This window comes from Mizuhopecten yessoensis, unplaced genomic scaffold, assembly GCF_002113885.1.
Source record: "Mizuhopecten yessoensis strain PY_sf001 unplaced genomic scaffold, ASM211388v2 scaffold8713, whole genome shotgun sequence".
Classification (NCBI taxonomy): domain Eukaryota; kingdom Metazoa; phylum Mollusca; class Bivalvia; order Pectinida; family Pectinidae; genus Mizuhopecten; species Mizuhopecten yessoensis.
Window position 1 is genome coordinate 68,967 of NW_018407684.1, and position 21,069 is coordinate 90,035.

The 21,069-nt window shown below is 36.3% G+C and overlaps 1 protein-coding gene across 1 annotated transcript; it reads right to left on the minus strand.

The window, feature by feature from the left end:
- Positions 1-737: 737 nt before the first annotated feature.
- LOC110456364 (regulation of nuclear pre-mRNA domain-containing protein 2-like) lies at positions 738-20,925 on the minus strand. Its single transcript, XM_021507051.1, has 9 exons — positions 20,539-20,925; positions 17,602-17,731; positions 14,881-14,981; positions 13,624-13,820; positions 12,036-12,162; positions 7,719-7,894; positions 6,230-6,431; positions 4,534-4,623; positions 738-4,156 (listed from the first exon to the last, which is right to left on the minus strand). Exons 1-9 carry the CDS (start codon positions 20,699-20,701, stop codon positions 2,205-2,207), a joined length of 3,138 nt encoding a protein of 1,045 aa, XP_021362726.1. The 5' UTR covers positions 20,702-20,925; the 3' UTR covers positions 738-2,204.
- Between the last annotated feature and the right edge of the window lie 144 nt (positions 20,926-21,069).

Sequence of the window (21,069 nt, forward strand, 5' to 3'; positions counted from 1 at the left end):
GAACTTCAGTTCACTAAATTGTCTTGTTCTGAGCATATTAGTATCTGAATTCCGTGCTTTATGCATATTTGCCAAGTATGATTTTTTAAGCAATGAGAATTGAAAAACAACCCATTTCTCCTAACGTGACATGTTGTCCTGTCTGGATCAATCCTTCTACATGTATTAGGTTTCATCAATACACTGTTCAGTCATATATGTCATTGCTTGGATTAGTATTAGAACGATTCCCTATTTGAACTCGTCTTTGACTTTGCCAAGAGTACATGACAAACATGCATCCATTACTGGTCCTAAAACAAAAACGGACTACTTTGGCAAAAAAAAAAGTTTCATTTCATTTCAAAAAAGAGTTTGATGTTCTGCATAAAAAATGATTTCTTAGCCTTAAATTCCATACAATAGGTAGTGGTCTGGGTGAAACCTTTCTAATGGAGCTAATATGAAAATATATCTGATTCAAGTTTGGTACGATATTATTGGAGTGACTTACCCGCACACTTAAAGCTAATTACACATTAACATCAGATCTCAAATTGCCAAAAAATATAACAATTTTATCATATTGTTATGTTTTAGTTTCCCTTTTAGATCAAAAGAGGTCAGAGACCATCAATTTAATCCAAAGTAACCTGGAACTTCTACTAGAGTCTTGGTGCTTCTACATGGGAGATTATCTTCATAGTGGAATAATTTTGTTAATATTGCCAATACAAAAACACAAAATGGTCCGTGTATAAAGTTGATTAACTGTTTTATTATGAACCAACTTAATCATCATTTTCTTCAGCCTACAGTTCTATTAATGATGATAAACCATTCTGACACCTTCACCATGGCATCAGAGAGAATGCTGCTCTCTAAAACATGATTGTTACTGTAAAATAGACACACACAATTCAACATACACCTTAACGCTCTATCAATCAATCAAACAATGCCACTAACACACTGTATAGCAAATGATTCTGGTCAGGTCCTGCTGTAGACACACAGCACAGGACGAGATCAGGGGATGATGGCCAATGACATGATATTTATCTTACATACTTTCATAATGATAACACTTTCCTCTGCATAAAACCTGCTGTATCAGAATATGTTCCCCATTAATTTAAATAATGCCATTATGAGAATTATGAATGTAGATTTTACACACATGTATTAAAGCAAAAATAACTGCAAAGTTTTGATATAAACATTTCTTAATCATACCATACTTTAAAAGTTTACCCAACAAGTTATTTCAATTAAATTTCACCTTTTAAAGTCAGCTTCAACATCAGTGTTGTCATAATCAAGCACCACATTACACAGATTTTATGTACTTTTGAAACCAAGATACTAACATTACACAGATTTTATGTACTTCTGAAACCAAGATACCAAAATTTATCTTATACTTTAATCAGCATTCAATGATTTTAGCAAATAATCTGAAAATATTTCAAACTGTTTCACAGACACAGTCAATTTACTTAATATATTGAAATGCTGTAACAGCTATAATCCTAGGAAAGAATATATGTAATATATAATTAATCTCGAATTTCTTGTGACAATGCTCCATCTGTGAAAATTAAACTATCCAAAAATGCCAATTAAAAGTATGATACAAGTTAATGTTTGTCTGTGTATATAGACGAAATATATTAATAGTGGCTGTAAATATAGGTGTTGATGAAACTGATGCAATTAGTACATCATGCCATTTCTGTATTTCGAGAATTAAGATAAATTTGAAATGAAGTACATGTATGCATGCTCAATTAATCAAACATATACTTAAATTGCAGTCTAGCATGATAGGAACTTTTTCATCTCATTCATAACCAGAAATATTTGTTTTTACTTCTTAAATCTGTAATTTAAAGACCAAACATTAAACAATTTACTAAAACATTATCTAAGATTACAAACAATCTAATGCAGAAGATTAAACGCCTCACATTTACATTATTCGGTCTTGAAAGTTAAAAGTGGCATTTTAATTCCAACAATTCATTAGAAATATATGCACGCAACAGTTTAACTGCTATTTGTTATCTTAAAACAAAATTGACAAATAACTTGCACATCAATAACAATTTACTGTACTTCAATGAGAACATGTTTTGTGGCTCTATCATACTTCAATCACCTTACAACACTAACACACCGGATTGCTGCCAGTCCCGTACAAACAGAATGACAATAACTAGTCATTAGTATCGATAATACGGTCTAGGAGGTCTTCTGTGGGCATCATATGGCTCTGGATATGGCCTTTTAGGGGGAGGTGGGCCCCCATACGGGCCTCTGTAGTACTGATCTCTGTATCGGTCATAGTATTCCCTGCCTTGATCAGGAGGACGGGCAAAGCGATCATAGTCACCACGATCATCATACGGCCTCCTCTCATGAGGTGGAGGAAAGTCATCATGGTGGCGACGCTGGCCACCCACATGTCGAATATCGTCTGGATCAAGTTTGTCTGCTGGTTCCCTAGGATTACTGTCTATGGTACTTATCTGTGTGATGATGTTATCGTTATTGTTCTCCTGGTTATTTATATCTTCAGCACTTTCAGATTCGTTAGGTTCCTCAAGATCCACAGGTGTAATTGTAGTCAGGTTAGACCGAGAAACATTACGTGTGAACACAGGAATTCTGGACTCTTCGTCTTCTTGATCCATGGATGGAGGAGCAGGCCGAGTCATATTACTTGTAGTTTTCCTCTTTAGTTTTTCTAGAAATTCTTTGTGGTCATCTGGCACATGACCTGTAGAAGAGTCTGAATCCTCCCGCGATAAACGTAGAGACCTTATATGATCTGGACTTGGAGGTTCCATAGGAGGTTTCGGAACACGTAAATTCATGGGGGAATGTTCTACAGGATCCCCAGGACTAGGGGTAAGTGGCACCTCTCTCAAACTAGATTTTCTGTTTCTAAGAATACTTTTAGGAGGTGCAGAGGGAGGAGTTGGGGGTGACTGCAATGGAGATGTGGGGGAAGATGACTGATCCTGCTGGACAGGTGGCCCACCCTGGGGGGGACCCTGTGTTTGGTTCCACGGGGGAGATGAACTATGGTTTGTCTGTCCCTGGAATCCACCAGCAGGTTGACCAAGGAAACCAGGACGCAGTATAAAATGGGGTTGTTGGGAAACTGGGCTTTGTGGTGGACCATGTATGGGGCCAAGATTTGGCGGAGGAGGCCCCTGCTGTGGCCCCTGAGAGGTAGAGCCTTGAGGAGGACCAAGGGGAGGACCCTGAGGGGCGCCATGAGGAGGCTGGGGAAAATTCCATCCATCAGGTCTGACAGGCGGGGGAATTTGGTTAGATGACAAAGAGGTTGCAGGATACCCAATGTTTGGAGGTCTTACTGGCGAGATAGGTGGTGGGATGGGAGGTGGTCTAATGGCTGTGGGTGGGGATAGCATGCTACGAACAGAAGGCTGGAGGGAGTTCCTCATTTGGGGAGGAATAAGGAGCTGAGGAACAGAGGGACGAGACATGGGGTCCTGTGCTAGGGGCACAGGAGGCTGTGAAGATGGCATGTTCTGGGGCTGTGACATTATAGGAGGCTGCGACATAGGGGGCTGGTGAGGGGGTGGCTGGGAGACAACAGGCATAGGAGGAGGAACACCTGTTGGAGGTTGGGGAGTGGGGTCTCGCTGTGCCTTCCACTCAGCCCAGGAGTTGGGGGGCTGTGGGGGTGGGCCAAGAGGTGGCTGAACACCGGGTGCAGGAATCGGTCCAGGAGGTAGAACGGGCTGATTCATATTCCCTTTTTGAAACTGAGATTTTACAGTACTTGTCAAAAGCGATAAATTTTGAAGAAAATTTGACCCAGTTTCTGAACCTTTAGTAGTTTTGGACAAAATCTGTGTAAGAAAGTCTATGGGATTTTGATTCTTTGGTCTTGGAGGTGAACTGTCTGGCTTTTCATCCATAACTGGTGTTGCGCTTCCTTCATCTTTGACTGGAGTGTTCTCCCCATCATTGCCATTCTCTAACTGGATGGCCCTCAGGGCACTGTGTTTTGGTGGTGGATTATAGACTGGGGGAGGGTTGTATACCAAACTGTCACCTGAGGAGCTGTGTCGCACATCACCTGTGTGTTGCTGTAGAGAAGGAAGCATTGTAGCTAGCCTGGACTCCAGGCCACTGTCTCCTACAAAACATAAGCAACATCATCAGATCTACACGCACCAGTTCATTCACAAATAACGGTTTTATCCTCTTTATAATAGTTGTGGCATCAAAATTTGTTCTAGATAATCATTACTTTGTCAAAATTTGTGTTTTACAAGGGTGCTGGTAAACCAAGTTGCTTACACAAGGATTAAAGAGCCCCGATCAATAAGGTTCTTTGAAACTTGTTTTTATCGTGACCTGGAATATATAGTCCCTAGGAACACAGTTTTGAAGTCCCTAGCGGCATAGCAGTTAAACTGTTATCATTACCAGCTCTATATTAATTATTTGGTACAACCGCAGACTTTATGAGTTGGTAACTAACCGGTAGCATAATATTGTAATATCAATTACCTTTACTCGCAGAAGGACTAGAGGTGTAGGCATTTTCTGCATTGTAGTTTGGCATGGAGACCCGGTCTGCCATAGGGACTGGTGCTCCTGCTGTAATAGGAATTATACAATATAAAACACTTTTCATCTATTTAAAAAAAAAAAAAGGTATGAAATAACTTGAATTCAAGTGCTTTATTATTCCTTTCTTGTTGAAGCTATGAAAATAATTAAACAACAGCTATTAGAGAACTGCACAGCTCGCCAATTTGAAGACAAGGCTAGAAAATAGATTCCAGCTGGTATGTAAGTTCTTTTATCTATATTTCATTTCTCTGTTTTATTCTTGCACAAGCACATGTACTAAGGTACATGGAGATCATGCAAATTAAGGTGCAACGTGATCTTTTAAACAGTTGAGAAAAGTTGAGAAAAAAAACATCACATGCAAAATATTAGATGGCTACTTGGCAGCCATATATTTTTTCAAACTATATAAAAATAAAGCAAGCACAACAATAGACCAAAATTAACTTCACATGATAATGTAATGCAAAAAACTAACTGTGATCAATGAATTAAAATCATGTAGGTCACAGTGACCTATATTTGTTACTTGTATTAATATTCCTTAAAATGTTTCCTTTCAATGTAAAGGCATTTTGGCGGTACAACGAGTTTGGCGGTACAACGAGTTGTCCCATTTAAATGACAGGTAGATGAACGCTTGTTTGTTTTGGGGCACATATCCAACACTTACCAATGAGAACTCAAATATACATGTATATATGCAATTTTTGATACACAGTTTTACATGCCCGTATTTACAGATTTACTTTCAATCGTCAATTTATGTATGCATAGTGATACCAATATTTACATTTCTCTACTTCAAATGCCATAATTTCTGTACGTCAAGACTCTGTAGTCAAGTGTAAGTGTTCGACTAAGTAAAGAACCGTCTCGCTATCATCAAATCAATCCTTTTTTTGAGAAGCCATGTGAGAAGCCATATGTGAATGAATGAATAAATAACCGACAGAGGTGATATGGTAAATTGTTTTCAAATGTAAATTAATAAATTGATTAGACACAGATACCATACGTAATAACAACATCTTAAACTGACCCACGGGGCTCACTTAGCTGTGAAATCAACGACACAGGTAAATTTCTGTGACGTAGCGTGGCGGTGTTCTTGGGGCCAACAAAGGGATAATTGCACGACTGTTCTCAAAACATTGTGGCGGATGACGGTACTCAAGTTTGGCGGTACAACGGGTGCATTTAAGTGTGGGGAAATCGGTTATGACAAAATTGATGGAGGTATGCGAGTTTGGCGGTAGAACGGGTGGCGATACATCGAGGTTATACTGTATAGAGTTTATTGAATGCTTACTAGTATTTGAGTTGTGGGACTGAACACTAACCAAGATATCCAGAAAGAGGTAAGCACAGACGAATGCTCCCAGGGGGGGGGGACGATGGTGTTGTTGTGATAAGTGGCGATACACCGAGGTTATATTGTATAGAGTTTATTGAATGCGTACTAGTATTTGAGTTGTGGGACTGAACCCTAACCAAGATATCCAGAAAGAGGTAAGCACAGGCGAATGCCCCCAGGGGGGGGGGACGATGTTGTTGTTGTGATAAGTGCTTTTATTTCTTGCAGGCAATAATTTCAATTTCTCTCAAAGAGGAATTCCTTTATACATACAGACAATGTGAGGAGCATTCTCATTTTCTTCGTCCAATTCCATGTCCACAGCCTCATTGTCGTCATCTTGGAGCTGGGGCGGTGTGTTCCCTGGAGAAGGAGCATCCATGGAAGGAGACGGAATCGGACTAGGCAGTGATCCCTTCAAGTCATCCAACTTCTTCCTCAAATTATTGATTCTTGTTCCAAAATTCTTATAGGCCTGGCAAAACATACAATCAAGAGTACATGTTACCATTATCCAACATTCAGTTGTCTATTAGCAAATGATACAATACAAAATACATGACCATTAGTTCAAGATAAAGTAGCAAATACTAAATTCATGATGACCCAAAACAATCTATTTTCTGTTTTAATAGGTAAGAAGTACCACACATTTGCAGAGAGTACATGTTTTTGTTAAGACAAACACATCCACAAGGGTACGCGACATTGCAACATACATGACTGTACATAGTTTTCTTTCCCTTAATCTTTTTTTATTTGCCAACTTGTCAATAAGCTCAGTGGGCTACAACAGGTAGGAGTTCTTAATACTGGGGTAATATACAGAAATGCAAAACTTTGTATTGAATGGATTGCCCAAATATCATCAGATTCACCAGGTATGTAAAGTAAAGAGGATCATACATTTCACTGAGGTAAGACTAACCAATTTTAATTGAGGAAAAAGGTCAAAATGAAGATATCAAGTGTGATGATCTTTGGTAAAATAAGGAGGGAGATATGCTCCAGACATGTGATATCTGACGTGTTTTCACTTCCATTTATTTTTATTTTTTTGACACACTGCTGAAACTACCAGAGCTTTGTCTTGTAAACAAACACAAGTCTTTCCTTATAGCCAGTATTATATTTGACTGGAATTTAAATTTGCCTTTGACCTTCAGGTAAAAATCAAAGAGAAATAACTGCTGTGCACTGCATACCTGTGGCTAATTCAGGTATACTTGAAGCCAATAACATTTTGAAAGTTAAATTGATAAAACTTTTCACTGATTTGACCTTTGACTAGAGGTTAAGGTTAGGGTAACATAATCATAGTGTAATGCCACCATCTACAGATGACGAAGGTATATCAAAATAACTTTTAATTAAAAGTTAAGGCAAAGCCAAGAATATATAAGAGAACCTGAAGAAAATGAACAAGGACTAATACATGTCTCCTTTCATTTGAAACGGAGACGTAATAATGATGGAAATATACTCTGCTCGTGCCATTACCCTATTACCCCAACGGCATTGTTGTAGGGGAAAGCCATGGGAACCTAAAGCCATTTACAAATCTATTCAGTGTTTTTTACAAATGTTCATATCACAAATTTCATGTAATGAGTGTTAAGACACTGATAACAAGGTAGTTATGTAATAAGTATTTCTTAGCATGAAATTAGTAGTGTTCAAATAGGAGTTTTCAGATATTTTTCTTTCCTCATTTTCTATTATAACATTATTCAAATGTCCTTACACAAATTATCTCACTTACATTGGCTACAATTTTTGCCTCCCTGTACTGTTCGTCGTAGAAGAGTTCACTCTGCTCCATCAGTTGGATGAGAGACTTTCTATCGTTGATCTCCCGCTCTGCGTGTGCCACCCAGTCCTCCAGTTTGTGACTGGAATCTTCAAACTGTTTGGAGAACTGCTTTCCATGGGACCGATCTGTTAAAAAAAAAAGTGTGATAATACGAATCCAGATCTATACTTCCAGACACTACAAAGAAAAACAATATTAACATTATATGAATTAAAACAAAAACTTAGTCATGTCGCTTTTATTGATACATTTGAAAATGTGAATGATTGTTAGTTATTCACTATGTCTTTGGGGTGTAATTGAATCTGTTGCATCATGGGAAGAAAAAAAAAGGAATGTTTTTTGTTCAATTTTTGAATTGCCTTCTAGATTTCTGTAAAATCAAAGTAGGAACACTAATCAATATCTCATTTTCTTAGTACAAGGTAGTTGACACAAACAATAGATTTGTTGGCTACTGACACTTTATTGTTTGTCATGCACAAATGTTTCAAGCAAATGAAACAAAATAAAGAATTTAAAAAAGACATTGAGACAGAAACAATTCTAAAGGTAAGTAACTACAGACTCATCTTTTCCCTGTTTTTGTATGCATCATTCTAATTAACTTTCACAATATTCTCAATATTCAATTGGAAGTGCAAACTTCATATTTAACATCAGTTTTATCTCATAGTTTAAGTGACTAAAATAATTCAAAATTCAATAACAGCTGTATTAGTAATCCATACCTTAGCAAAGATAGATAAATTTGTGAACCAATAATTATAACATTTGCAATTTCATAAACCTGACAAAAACATGACATTTTATTGGAGATTTGGCTGTGTGTCAGCTATTACTACATTACATGTTAAAGGTAATCCTCTGATTTTACAGTGACTTATGTGACAAGAAAACAACTCACATCTTTGCTTGTTAGATGGTCCTGGTCAGTGTTACACAATAGAAAATACAGTGCCATAAAAATCCAAGAATTCTTAGTTTAAAAATCAAACTGGTGAAATTTCAAGATTCACAGACTTCATTACAAACCCATCATAAAATAATAAAATTTAAGTACATGATACAATTTCTTATCCACAACTTCCAAGGATGACAATCTCCAGTTATCTCCCTTTACCTATGACAAATTTATCAAAATTTCTCTTGTAACACCCGATTTTAGTAGGCCACCTCTTTTTTTTTTCTTTTCTTCCCCACAATTTGAGGTTGAAATTTGGAAATATAAATTTATTATTTTCTTGAATATTTGAAAAAACTATGCTCTACCACAATTTTGTTGCAAAAATACAAATAAACCTGCAGTGTGCCTAACAGTATCCATCCCTTGTAATTATCAAACAGATTCTATATTTAAGTATGAACACAATCAGTTCAATAGCAAACTTCAATTATTTGGACCAGGTTAATACGTTATTATTCACAATACAAATAATTTATTTTGATAATGAAAATTTAAGTCCGCTTTTATCATTTCTCTGTATACATTTTGTAATGACAATCTCATACCAAGGGAACAACAGTTTTATGAAGGTCAAGATCTCCTAGACCTCAATTGTCATGCCTCAATTTTTGAAATGTCACTCTCTGCAAACTAAGATGTGGGACATTTAAAATAGGTACTATTGTACTGCATCTCACAGCATGATCATAAAAGGGAACTAAAGTCAGATCTCCTGCAGAATTTTGGGGTTTTCGTCAGTGCCCTTCTCTTGCAGACACACAGGAGATTAAAAGTGATCTTCTTTCCTTATTGCAACACTTCAGACCTCTGACTTCTTCCTATTTAACTTTTCTACTATTTCTTTTTTGAATTGACTCTATTGGTTAGCCTGTTGTCAGAATAATGAGACTCAGTGCAGTATCATGCTACATTACCATGTCCTGGTTAGGACATTTCAGTGAAATGGCACTTAAAACATTGTTATCAAGTTTGAAGGAATTTGGCTAATATTTGCTCGAGTTATTAAGCGGAAACTGCGTATAATGATGTTTTTCGTTAATGAAGGGGCCATAATTCTGCCAAATGGAGACTGATTAAAGTGGTTGCGTAAATTTGCCAAGCCCTTAATGCATTGAACCCTGTTACTTAGTTTGAAGACAATCGGATAATATTTGCGAGAGTAAATGAACAGAAACTGCAGATAATGATGTTTTTCGTTATTCAAGGGGCAATAACTCTGCTAAATTTAGTCCGCTGAAAGTGGTCATCAAACTTGGCTGAGCCCTTAAGTCATTCAACCCTGTTACCAAGTTTGAAGAAAATCGGTAAACATTTGTTGTAGTTATTGCCAGAAACGGCAGATAATGTTTTTCGTTATTCAAAGGGCCATTTCTCCGCCAAATCAAGTCTGCTGAAACTGGTCATCAAACTTGGCTGAGCCCTTAAGGCATTAAACCCTGTTATCAAGTTTGAATAAAATCGGTTAGTATTTGTTGCAGTTATTGCATGGAAATGAAGCGTGACAGACAGACAGACGCACAAACCAAAATTAATATCCCACGTTTCGGTGAAAGCGGGGGATAACAATGTTACTCATCATTCACTGGCAGCTATCTTCAGTGTTCCGACCAGAAGTGATGCGCAGAAATATGTGTGCATAGTGATGCCAACACATTAGAGTGAAGTGAGACAACCAAAATTGGTGGCCGTATCTCATTGCACAAAAAACGGTTTCGGTTCAGGTAAGCAAACATGGTTATCCGAGTGGCATTTTTTCTGACCATTGCAGCCCTATACTATTATAGCTTAAAAAACTTATAATATGGGACAGCCGTGACAGAAAATCATAGCATAGAAAGTCCAGTTCATCATCAAGCAAAGATGGACACAACAACTGGACAACTGTTGTTATATGAAGACTGTAACGGTACTGTTACGCATTAATTTTGAGCCGCTACGCATCGCCATTTTACCGTTACGCATGCATTTGACTGTTACACATCAACTGACAAGTTCTCACAAATCGTGATAGGCCTAACCTCTTCTCCCCTTGTCAATTAGACTCAACCGCATTAGACTAGCTTTTTATAGTTCTCTACGATCGACACCCTGATCAACAAACTCTTCCCTGCAGGTAGATTTACCTGTGGGGGTTTTGAACTACGTATAAGTGTGAAACGTGAACAATAGACCACAATTACCAGTGTGTCATTGTCTAATTATAATTAATGATGTCTGTTAATTATCAAGGCTTCAATCTACGTTTTGATATTCATAGGTGACTTACAACAAAAATAATAAATATAAACACAGATGTTCAGCATGTAGGACCTAGCTTTCAGTAAAATGCCAAGCGTCTACTGGTCTACCTTAGTGTATTGTTTTCAGCCATAACATTTTAATACTTGAAATAAGTAAGCTATGTGAGAAGCTTTTATCAACAAAAGACTGTCGATACAACTTTTAGAAAACTTTTTTAAGTGAGCAGACTGCACGTGGCGGCCATGTTATTTTGATAACCTGAATAATGTTACGTAATCCGTGATGCAATTGCTTTTGAAACATGAACATTGTTGTGATAAAATTCAGATTGTTTTTGTTTACTTAATGAAAACAGATAGCTAGGCCTGGTTAATTTCATAGCTAAGGGATTTTTTTTAAACTGAATTTTAAAAATAAATCATGGATTTAAAAATTAATCAATAATTTGTCAAAATAAATACCTTTGGTTGGAATGTTATAATTCATTTATTCTCAGACATTTATTCATTTATTTCTATGATGATATTCTTGGAAAACAATGCTTAAGTATTTGCTAAAATTATCCATTTTCTTGAGTTAGATAATATTTTTTGTAGGTATTCAAAAAAAAAAAGGGCAAGAATTGAGCAATAATAACGCAATGTCAGGTTAAAGTAATGCTTTTTATTTAGAATTAACTTTATAAATTATTAATTTTTTACTCTTGTTTAGGGTTTCTTTCTCAAAATGGCTTCGTGCAAGATTGATGGGTTGTGACGTGGAAATGGTTCGCAGAACTGCGCTGTGATGGAAGGGTTAAAAAATAGATGCCATAGCGCATCAAAATATTTCTGGGGAGAACACTGGAGATATTGACAGACCTAGTTTGTATATACAAAGGAAGAACCATCTACAATTGTATGAGTGAAAGATACTGTTTTTGGTATGTTTTCATCGAAAAATTTATATAAAATCAAAATTTTGAAAGAGAGGTATAATAAATGTGTTTATCCACCACACACCACAGAGTTTATAAATACTGTTCCCTGCTAATCAATGTTGGCAGTCAGTAGCCTTACCCTTTAGTTGTTTGATTGCTTCTATACTGGAGGCGTCTAGCTTGAGACTTGACAATTGTTTACATTTAAGTTCCACCTCTCCTTCCAAACGCTTGAAATTGTTGATACGATCAATAAGGGTTTGTGGCTGCAAGAAAACAATAAGGTTAAAGAGTTCTTTATGTAAATATTGGTGTGTTCCAACATCATAACTGTCTCAAGGCAAAACTGTTCAATAAAAAGGATTCATAACAGACGCACATATCTTTAAATTGCTCACAGAAAATAATGCTCACAAAAAAACAATACAAGAATCATTTATATTCAATTCAAAATGGTATATTTTTATCAGTGGCATCCAGTCAAATGACTTTATAACACATAGTTGATGATAAATTGTTTTGTTGAAATATGAAGCATTGACTGGTTGCTGTAGGCAGTGACTGTTGTATCAGAAGACTGATAACATGTTGCTGTATCAGACAGTGACTGATAACATGTTGTTGTATCAGGCAGTGACTGATAACATGTTGCTGTATCAGACAAAGACTGATAACATGTTGCTGTATCAGACAGTGTCTGATAACATGTTGTTGTATCAGGCAGTAACTGATAACATGTTGCTGTACCAGACAGTGACTGATAACATGTTGCTGAATCAGACCGATACTGATAACATGTTGCTGTAACATACAGAGATTGATAACATGTTGCTGTATCAGGCAGGGACTGATAACATGTTGCTGAATCAGACCGATACTGATAACATGTTGCTGTATCATACAGTGACTGATAACATGTTGGTGTATCAGGCAGTGACTGATAACATGTGGCTGTATCAGACAGAGACTGATAACATGTTGCTGAATCAGACCGATACTGATAACATGTTGCTGTATCAGACAGTGACTGATAACATGTTGCTTATCAGGCAGTGACTGATAACATGTTGCGGTATCAGGCAGTGACTGATAACATGTTGCTGTATCAGACAGTGACTGATAACATGTTGCTGTATCAGACAGTGACTGATAACATGTTGCTGTATCAGACAGTGACTGATAACATGTTGCTGTATCAGACAGAGACTGATAACATGTTGATGTATCAGACAGAGACTGATAATATGTTGCAGTATCAGACAGTGACTGATAACATGTTGCTGTATCAGACAGTGACTGATAACATGTTGCTGTATCAGACAGTGACTGATAACATGTTGCTGTATCAGACAGTGACTGATAACATGTTGCTGTATTTAGATAGAGACTGATAACATGTTGCTGTATCAGACAGTGACTGATAATATGTTGCTGTATCAGGCAGTGACTGATAACATGTTGATGTATCAGACAGAGACTGATAACATGTTGCTGTATCAGACGGTGACTGATAACATGTTGCTGTATCAGGCAGTGACTGATAACATGTTGCTGTATCAGACAGAGACTGATAACATGTTGCTGTATCAGACAGTGACTGATAACATGTTGCGGTATCAGGCAGTGACTGATAACATGTTGCTGTATCAGCCAGGATCTTTGGATTAGCCTTGGCTATGGTATGGACTGGAATGGGTGGAATAGTGCTCTATTAATTCATTATTTACCTTGAAATCAGCAAGAATCTTTGGATCAGCCTTGGCTCTGGTGTGGACTGGTGTGGGTTGACTCGTAGGTGTGGGTTGACTCGTAGGTGTGGGTTGACTCGTAGCTGTAGGTGCTACAGCAGCTGCTGATATTGATGTAGTTGGAGCATTGGTTACCACTGGTGATGGACGCACAGCAGAGAAAGGTGATGTAGTTGCTGGGGAAAGAATTGATTTATGATCTAATTTTTTCTCCAGTACAACACATCATTTCATATTAAAAATGTTTTATGTTTTGCTATTGATTTGTCTGACTGACCCATGATCTCAACATACAACCAGCCATGAGAATTGTTGCACCCAGACTTCCACCAATGCCCATTTTGATAAACATTTGAGTACAGTACTTCTCGAAATTCTAATTGTAATTTTACTCAATATATCTCCTTCATTCAATATATGGTTTTCACCGGTAACCCATTTTCAACAAGTTGGCCTTCTGCTTAGAAATTGTCATATTAAAATTGAAAGTGACATATTTTAAACAAAAGCTATACTGATGTTTATGTAGTGCTTTAAATTGGAGCCAGAAATCGATGCAACATTTCAGCATTGGCTTATGTAAATGAAGCAATTTTTGTTGTTGCTTTATTTAAAACAGGTGCATTATACGAATTAATTCAGGTCAATGCTTACAGACAATGTAGTTCCAATTATTCACAATCTACTTGCAAAATGCATCTCAATTTTAAGAATATGCAAGTTACAATATATCTCACTCAAAAGTTTCCTTAAGTAGTTTTTTGGCCTTTTCGAAAAATATTTATATTAACCCCAAATAATATCTCCTTAGTCTCATCAAATCATGGACTACATGTCTTTGTCTTTCGCTATGTGTTTGATATACTCAAATGTTAGTTACCACATTATATTTAATGAAAAGAACAGTTATGTGAGTGAATTTCTAATTAGCTGTTGAAATTCACAATCAATTGCAATAGTTTCATAGTGGCTAAAATACATGTAGATGGTTTCCAAACTTTTATTTGCCAGTAAAGCCTGCGTAACAGTCTTCTACAGCTTGTGATCATGGTATTAAATAATGGCCCTACATCACGTCTATATGAAGTCTACATGCTCTAACACTATATGCCAGATTGACATTTCAATACAGCGCAATATGTTGGTGCAAGTCAAATTAATTTGTATACCAAGAGCTTGGCATAAAGTATTGTCATTGTCTGCATTTTTTATAGATGGTTGTGATACAATTCTTACTCAAGGTATCCTGAAGCTCTGTAACAAAAGCTGCAGGGAAGATACTTCTTTCCTTCCATATTTTCAATATCCTTGTTACATTGTTTCTGATGCTGTCATCCCTGTGAGAAAAACAAAGGAAATATTTAATCAATCATAAGATTTATGATTTTTTTCACCACAGTTGTATGTGTCAATCTGACAGAATAAAGTTTCACATTGAAATAGAATATCCTAGTGGGTGATTTCACATTGAAATAGAATATCCTAGTGGGTGATTTCACATTTCAGTACGGGATCAATGAAGGTGTTTCAATCTAAAGATGTACAAGAATCAGAGAGTCAAACTTTCACCCTTCATTAGTAAAATCTATATCCACCCAGCGTTAATTTTCCCTTTCCCATGTATTATGTAGACATGTGGTTTACTGCAGTGATGCGTTTGTTCTAATAACTGGGGCTTAAAAGCCAAAAGCTTATAGTACCACTTTTATTATATTACATATTCAAGAGAAACTTTACTTTTAGTAAAGCAATGTAATGGAGACAATATGGTAAGTAAATAGATATATGTACATCAGAGCTAGTGTCAATTTTTTCAAAATTTGTGTTCCAACCAGGCTGTTAGAGTCATCTCAGATGATAAAAGGCATATATATATACATATATATGTACTTTCACATATCTGGCATTGTTTGATCAGAGTTACCCTTATAATAACTGGGTACCCTTATAATAACTGGGTACAAGTCATGCAATATTTACCCAAATGGTCATTCAAGACGTACCTAATTGGGCTCCCTTCCATTTTTTATTTGTTTTGTTCAATTTGATATGAGAATTAGTGTTGGGAATCGGACAGAAAATTACAATCGATTAAACGGAAGCCTAAAAACCGATTGACTATCGATAGTTCAATCGGTTTGTATGACACGTGCAGAAAAAGTCAGAAAATTAATGTATCTATTATAAAAATATATATGTAATATGTATTTGTTGTATTGTGTAGTTTCCTAATGTATACTTGTGTTGTTTTGGTTTTAAATTACATAATTTTAAGTGTACATTAACACAATAGCACTTATTTTGCTTAAGACTGCACTAGCTAGTAATCCTTTATCATTATGTAGTATGTTTTACTGCTTCTGTATGCACCTTTTGGCCTTTAGTCACCCTCTGTAGTATGCTAACCTGCATGTAACATAACTGCAAGGTGATTGGATGGCTTTGTAATAGTACTTACTTAAACATGTTCAGTACTCACTAATACTTGTTTTCCAAAATTTATTTTCATATGTGTATCATGACTATAAACATAAGATTTTATGTTGAGAGTAAATACATCACAGAAAATACAAACTACAAAGTGTTAGAAAATAACTTCATTTGTTTATTTTCAACAGTCAGTCAATCAGCTAACGTAAATAACCTTCTTCTTTAGGGTGTAGGGGGGCCTCTAACGAACTATGCCATTTCAAAGAAATTTGCCATTAGTTTTGTTTTTCAATCAACTATTTCAAAATACTTGGCCATTCAGAAAATTTTAATTTCAAAAAGCTTTTAGATACTATATCGGTGTAATTTATATCGAATTTACCTTTGTTGGCTTAGCTTTTCTTACATAGCCTACAAATGACAGTTGGCATGTCTAAATTTGATTTTATTGCGGGTCCCACCAAATCTCCTTTTTTTCCGGAACATGAACTGTTTCCATACGGCTGATTTAACTGTCCCTGGATAGGGATACAATTGCAATTGCTAACAGCAGCTGTGGCTGTCATTTTTTAATCATGACCACGAGGCGACAGTGATCTCCCTTTCCATAGTTTCGTGCAAGTGGTGTTAATTACCGTGAAGGATATTTTCGAACTATCGATAGTGACAAGTTTTCAATCGATTGTCGCCGACGTCACACCTGAGCGATAGTCTTCGATTATTAGCGACAATCATCCCAACACTAATGAGAATGGTATAGATAACGTTGTACATGTTAATGAATCTTGGGCAATCTCCTACCTGGTACTTTAACCAAGTCACTGAATGGTGTTGATAACGTGGTACATGTTAATGAATCTTAGGCAATCTCCTACCTGGTACTTTAACCTAGTCACTGAATGGTATTGATAACGTGGTACATGTTAATGAATCTTAGGCAAACTCCTACCTGGTACTTTAACCTAGTCACTGAATGGTATTGATAACGTGGTACATGTTAATGAATCTTGGGCAATCTTCTACCTGGTACTTTAACCTAGTCACTGAATGGTATTGATAACGTTGTACATGTTAATGAATCTTGGGCAATCTTCAACCTGGTGCTTTAACCTTGTCACTGAAATGTCAGCATTGTGTGCAAAACAATAATTTAAACGACTACCAAACCAAAAATTAAACTTACTTTGTTTTGGTCTTTTGTGTGTCTAAATTTCAAAAGATTTTTTTTTTTTTTTTTTATCCGATTATGGTCCAACTTTTGTTTTACAAGTTATATATTTAGTCCTGTGTAGCTTGGCACACACTGTGTCAGTTTCATAAAATAAACTTTTAGCTTAAGTTAACTACCAGACTGATTATGTTGTAAATTTGTATGTACAACAATAGTTTTACCATGCTTTAACTGAATGTGATACAGCTTCCTATAATACTTAGGCCTCACCTAACTAGTAAAACATGATTTCCTTATGCCTCGGCCTTACCTGACTAGTGGACATGAAACCCCTTCCTATTATACCTTGGCCTTACCTGACTAGTGACATCGCTTCCTTCAGTACCTCCTTGAATCCTTCCAAGTAAATCATTGCCTTCTTCCTTTTACCATTCTGGACCACATCATTGCAAACATTGAAGAGTGTTAGCCTATGTTTTGTCGTTGCTAAAATAATAGATGGCATATCAATCATTAAGTAAATTAAGGAATGCATTTTTTTTTATAAATTTAAATTACTAGCTTACAGTCAAAATACAAGATGAAAATTAAAGATTAAATACAAACTGAAATCTGGATCTTTTAAGGGTTTATTTTTTGACAATTTGACAATAGTTTTATGTATGGATTAATATGCACGATATGAAACTTTCAATTGACGCTACGTGCAAACAAGATTTTGGGCAAACGACCCATATTCAACTAGTCCGCTTATAAACTGACTATAATCACAGCCTCCAAAATTTGAATCGCTCACTTGCTAGTCAGCTATCTATTGCTCTATGGATACATTGTGTATAATTCACCCAACTCCAGCAACAGCCATTTTGAGAGTGTTACATGTTTGCTGGGGAAACCAATTACACCTATGTCCAACCTCTACACATTCAGGGTGCTACATCCTTTAGTTTGAATGAAGTGCTGTTGTCTGCTCACATCGACAACCATCTTACCTATATTAATATGTATCGGTCAATCAGAACTGTTTCCAACAATAAAACTTGTTGACAAGTCAAAACCAAAACAGGTATCAGTTTACCTTTTCCTCACGGTCTAAGTTTTTTTAATTATAATGTTAAAAAGTGCTGTTAATACCAAAGCGGCTTTCACATGTGTACCAAAAATGCAAATCACCCAAATAAAAAATAAATGATTTCAAACTGTTAACTTTGTCTATTAAAAAAATTGCTGTGTAGCATGTTTTTTGGTTTACTTTTGATGAAATTAACAGAAGTCATTTTTATAGGCTTGTGCAACGTCCTACTGATGTTGGTAAGATGGCTGTCAATGGGAGTAGTGGACAGCAGTACTTCAATCTAAATAATCAATGTAGCATTCATAAGGTGTCAAGTAGGAGCACATGACATGTAGTCAAGTGAGTGGGAAATGAAATTACTAACATATATTTTTCCAACATAAATTCAAATTATCCAAAATCACTGTCACAAGACTTGGGAGACAAACCAGTGTTTCACACAGCAGATATAGCTGACCAGAAAAAGATTACCATTCAGAGTTCAGGAGCCTGTGCATGCAATTATAGTCAATCTCAACAGACTCGGATTCAACAGACATTAATTAGTCTATGTCTTTGGCAGGTACTGGAGCACCAGCCAATCTAGCTATATAGATAGATTTGGCTATATCTTCATCTTTTTTATTTCCTCTGTCGATTATGGAAGTCGGTCTTGTGCTGTTGTTGTTAATTATTATGTACTGTGATTTTTTATTTTTTTTATCTTTGTTATTTGCTATAGGATAAAAACAGTGAGCGAGTGTTAGTTATGTTGTAGGTTTTGTATATATTCGATTATGTTATGTGGTGCATGTCCTGAATTCTGCTAGTGTTTCTGATTGAATTATTGTTTTGGGTAGGAGGTTCCACTATATTATGGTATATGGAAATGAATGTCTGTATGTGTCTTTGGATGTGTAGATATGTAACTAAGGTTGTGTCCTTGACGTGTTCTGGTGTCTCCCGGGATGAGATTGTTAGTGTGTATTGCTACTTGTTGGTGTATTATTTGTCGAGAAGAATAATGCATGTTCTTGTTCTGCGTGTGTGTAGTGCATGCGTTGGCCTTTGCAAGTTGTGTAATCATATCTGTGACTGAGCTTGTGTTATGGTATTTGTTTAGGACATATCGTGCTGCTCTTCGTTGTACTTTTTCTAATTGATTTGTTATTTGTATTATGTGGGTCCCAAACTGAAGAGCAGTACTTGAATTTTGGTCTTACAATGGCCTTGTATGCATGTTCTTTTATGTGTGGTGAATATATTTTTAGGTTGCGTTTCAGAGAGCCTAGTGATTGATTTACATTTGATGTGATGTTGTTAAAGTGTTTATCCCATTTTAAGTTGTATTGAAGTGTGATGCCTAGGTATTTGTTTGAAGTTACATATTCTAGTGTGTGGTCATGGAGTGTGCATTGGTGTTTAATTTGGGTGCTTTTTGGTGATATAATGAGATTGATGCATTTGTCTGGGTGGAATTTCATATGACTATACGTGTATAGGGCACATCGATTGAAGTGTTGACCAAACAGTGAAATGAAATCCTTTGCATAAAAACTCAACTTTCATTAATTTGTTTGAATTCCATCGACGCATTTTTTCCCTGTCAACATACATCCCTTATTAGTAAAAAGCTATAATGTGTCTATTCAATATGGCGTCTGCTTCGTTCGTGTTCCTGATGATAAGCATCCTGATGATGCAGATTTGGCCCGTGCTTTTGGAAGATGCTTCCAAGTACCATCAATAACATGCATTGGAAGTTGTTCATGTGTCGAGAGGGATTTAAATATTTCGTGATTTCGTACAGAAATCGTAAATATTCCTGTCTGACCATCAGATGGAGAGGATAAAGGATGCAAGTACCAAGAATTGCAACTGTGACATTTAATGAAGTCACCGGGAATTGAGTTTTTAAATTAAAAATTTTCATTTCACTGACTCACTTGGTCAACACTTCAATTAATGTGCACAATATATTTACGACCAGTACTGGCGTGTTTATTTGACCATTGTTATATATAACAAGCCATATTTGCCAGTGCTCCAGTACCTATTTGGACACACATGCACTGTAGATTAACGTTTGGATAGCCATTCTTTTGATTTTGTTAACCAAAAACAGTCCCTAAACTAAAGGGAAGTGTGTAACCAGACGCATTACATTGACATACATGTGCTTCTGTTATCAAACAAAATTCAAAGCTAAAGGATGTCAATTTTCAGTTTGGAAACGTACATTTCTTCAAAACCTTCAGCCATATATCGACCACTCTTTTGTAGGAAGATTTGTGGTGAATGATCCACAGCGATAAACCTTGCACGCCATCCTGTGTATTTGAGACCTGTTCAAATTTGCGTTCCAAGTTTTCATCACTAGTTTTCAATGGGGATGCCGCCATGTTGCTGAACGCTGTGAAGGTGTCTTACACAAAAAAGGGAATTACGTTGTAAATGCGGGCATACTTTCTACTGACATACAAATCTGAGTGTCATTGATATGCAAAAGTAATACTTATTCACACTGGATTTGCAAATAATTGCATTCAGCTCAAATTATCACCAAAATAAACCTTGCAAAACACACTGCATCAATGTCGGCCATGTTGAAGTGTACTCGCGCCGGTTCGAGATGACGAACTTGAAAATGTGTTTTTGTTTTAGTTTACGTTAGGCAATTAGTAACTTTCTTTTATCAGTGAAACTCAAAAATAGATTAATGCGCTACATTTATTTCAGTAAAAGATTTCCAGATTATATTGACCTCATT

Coding starts and splice junctions, on each gene's coding strand:
- LOC110456364 (XM_021507051.1), bottom strand. CDS start 20,701: ATGGCGGCATCCCCATTGAAAACTAGTGATGAAAACTTGGAACGCAAA. Junction 17,732..20,538: donor GCTGAAGGTTTTGAAGAAAT/GTACGTTTCCAA, acceptor CTATTATTTTAG/CAACGACAAAACATAGGCTA. Junction 12,163..13,623: donor AGATTCTTGCTGATTTCAAG/GTAAATAATGAA, acceptor GTTTTCTTGCAG/CCACAAACCCTTATTGATCG.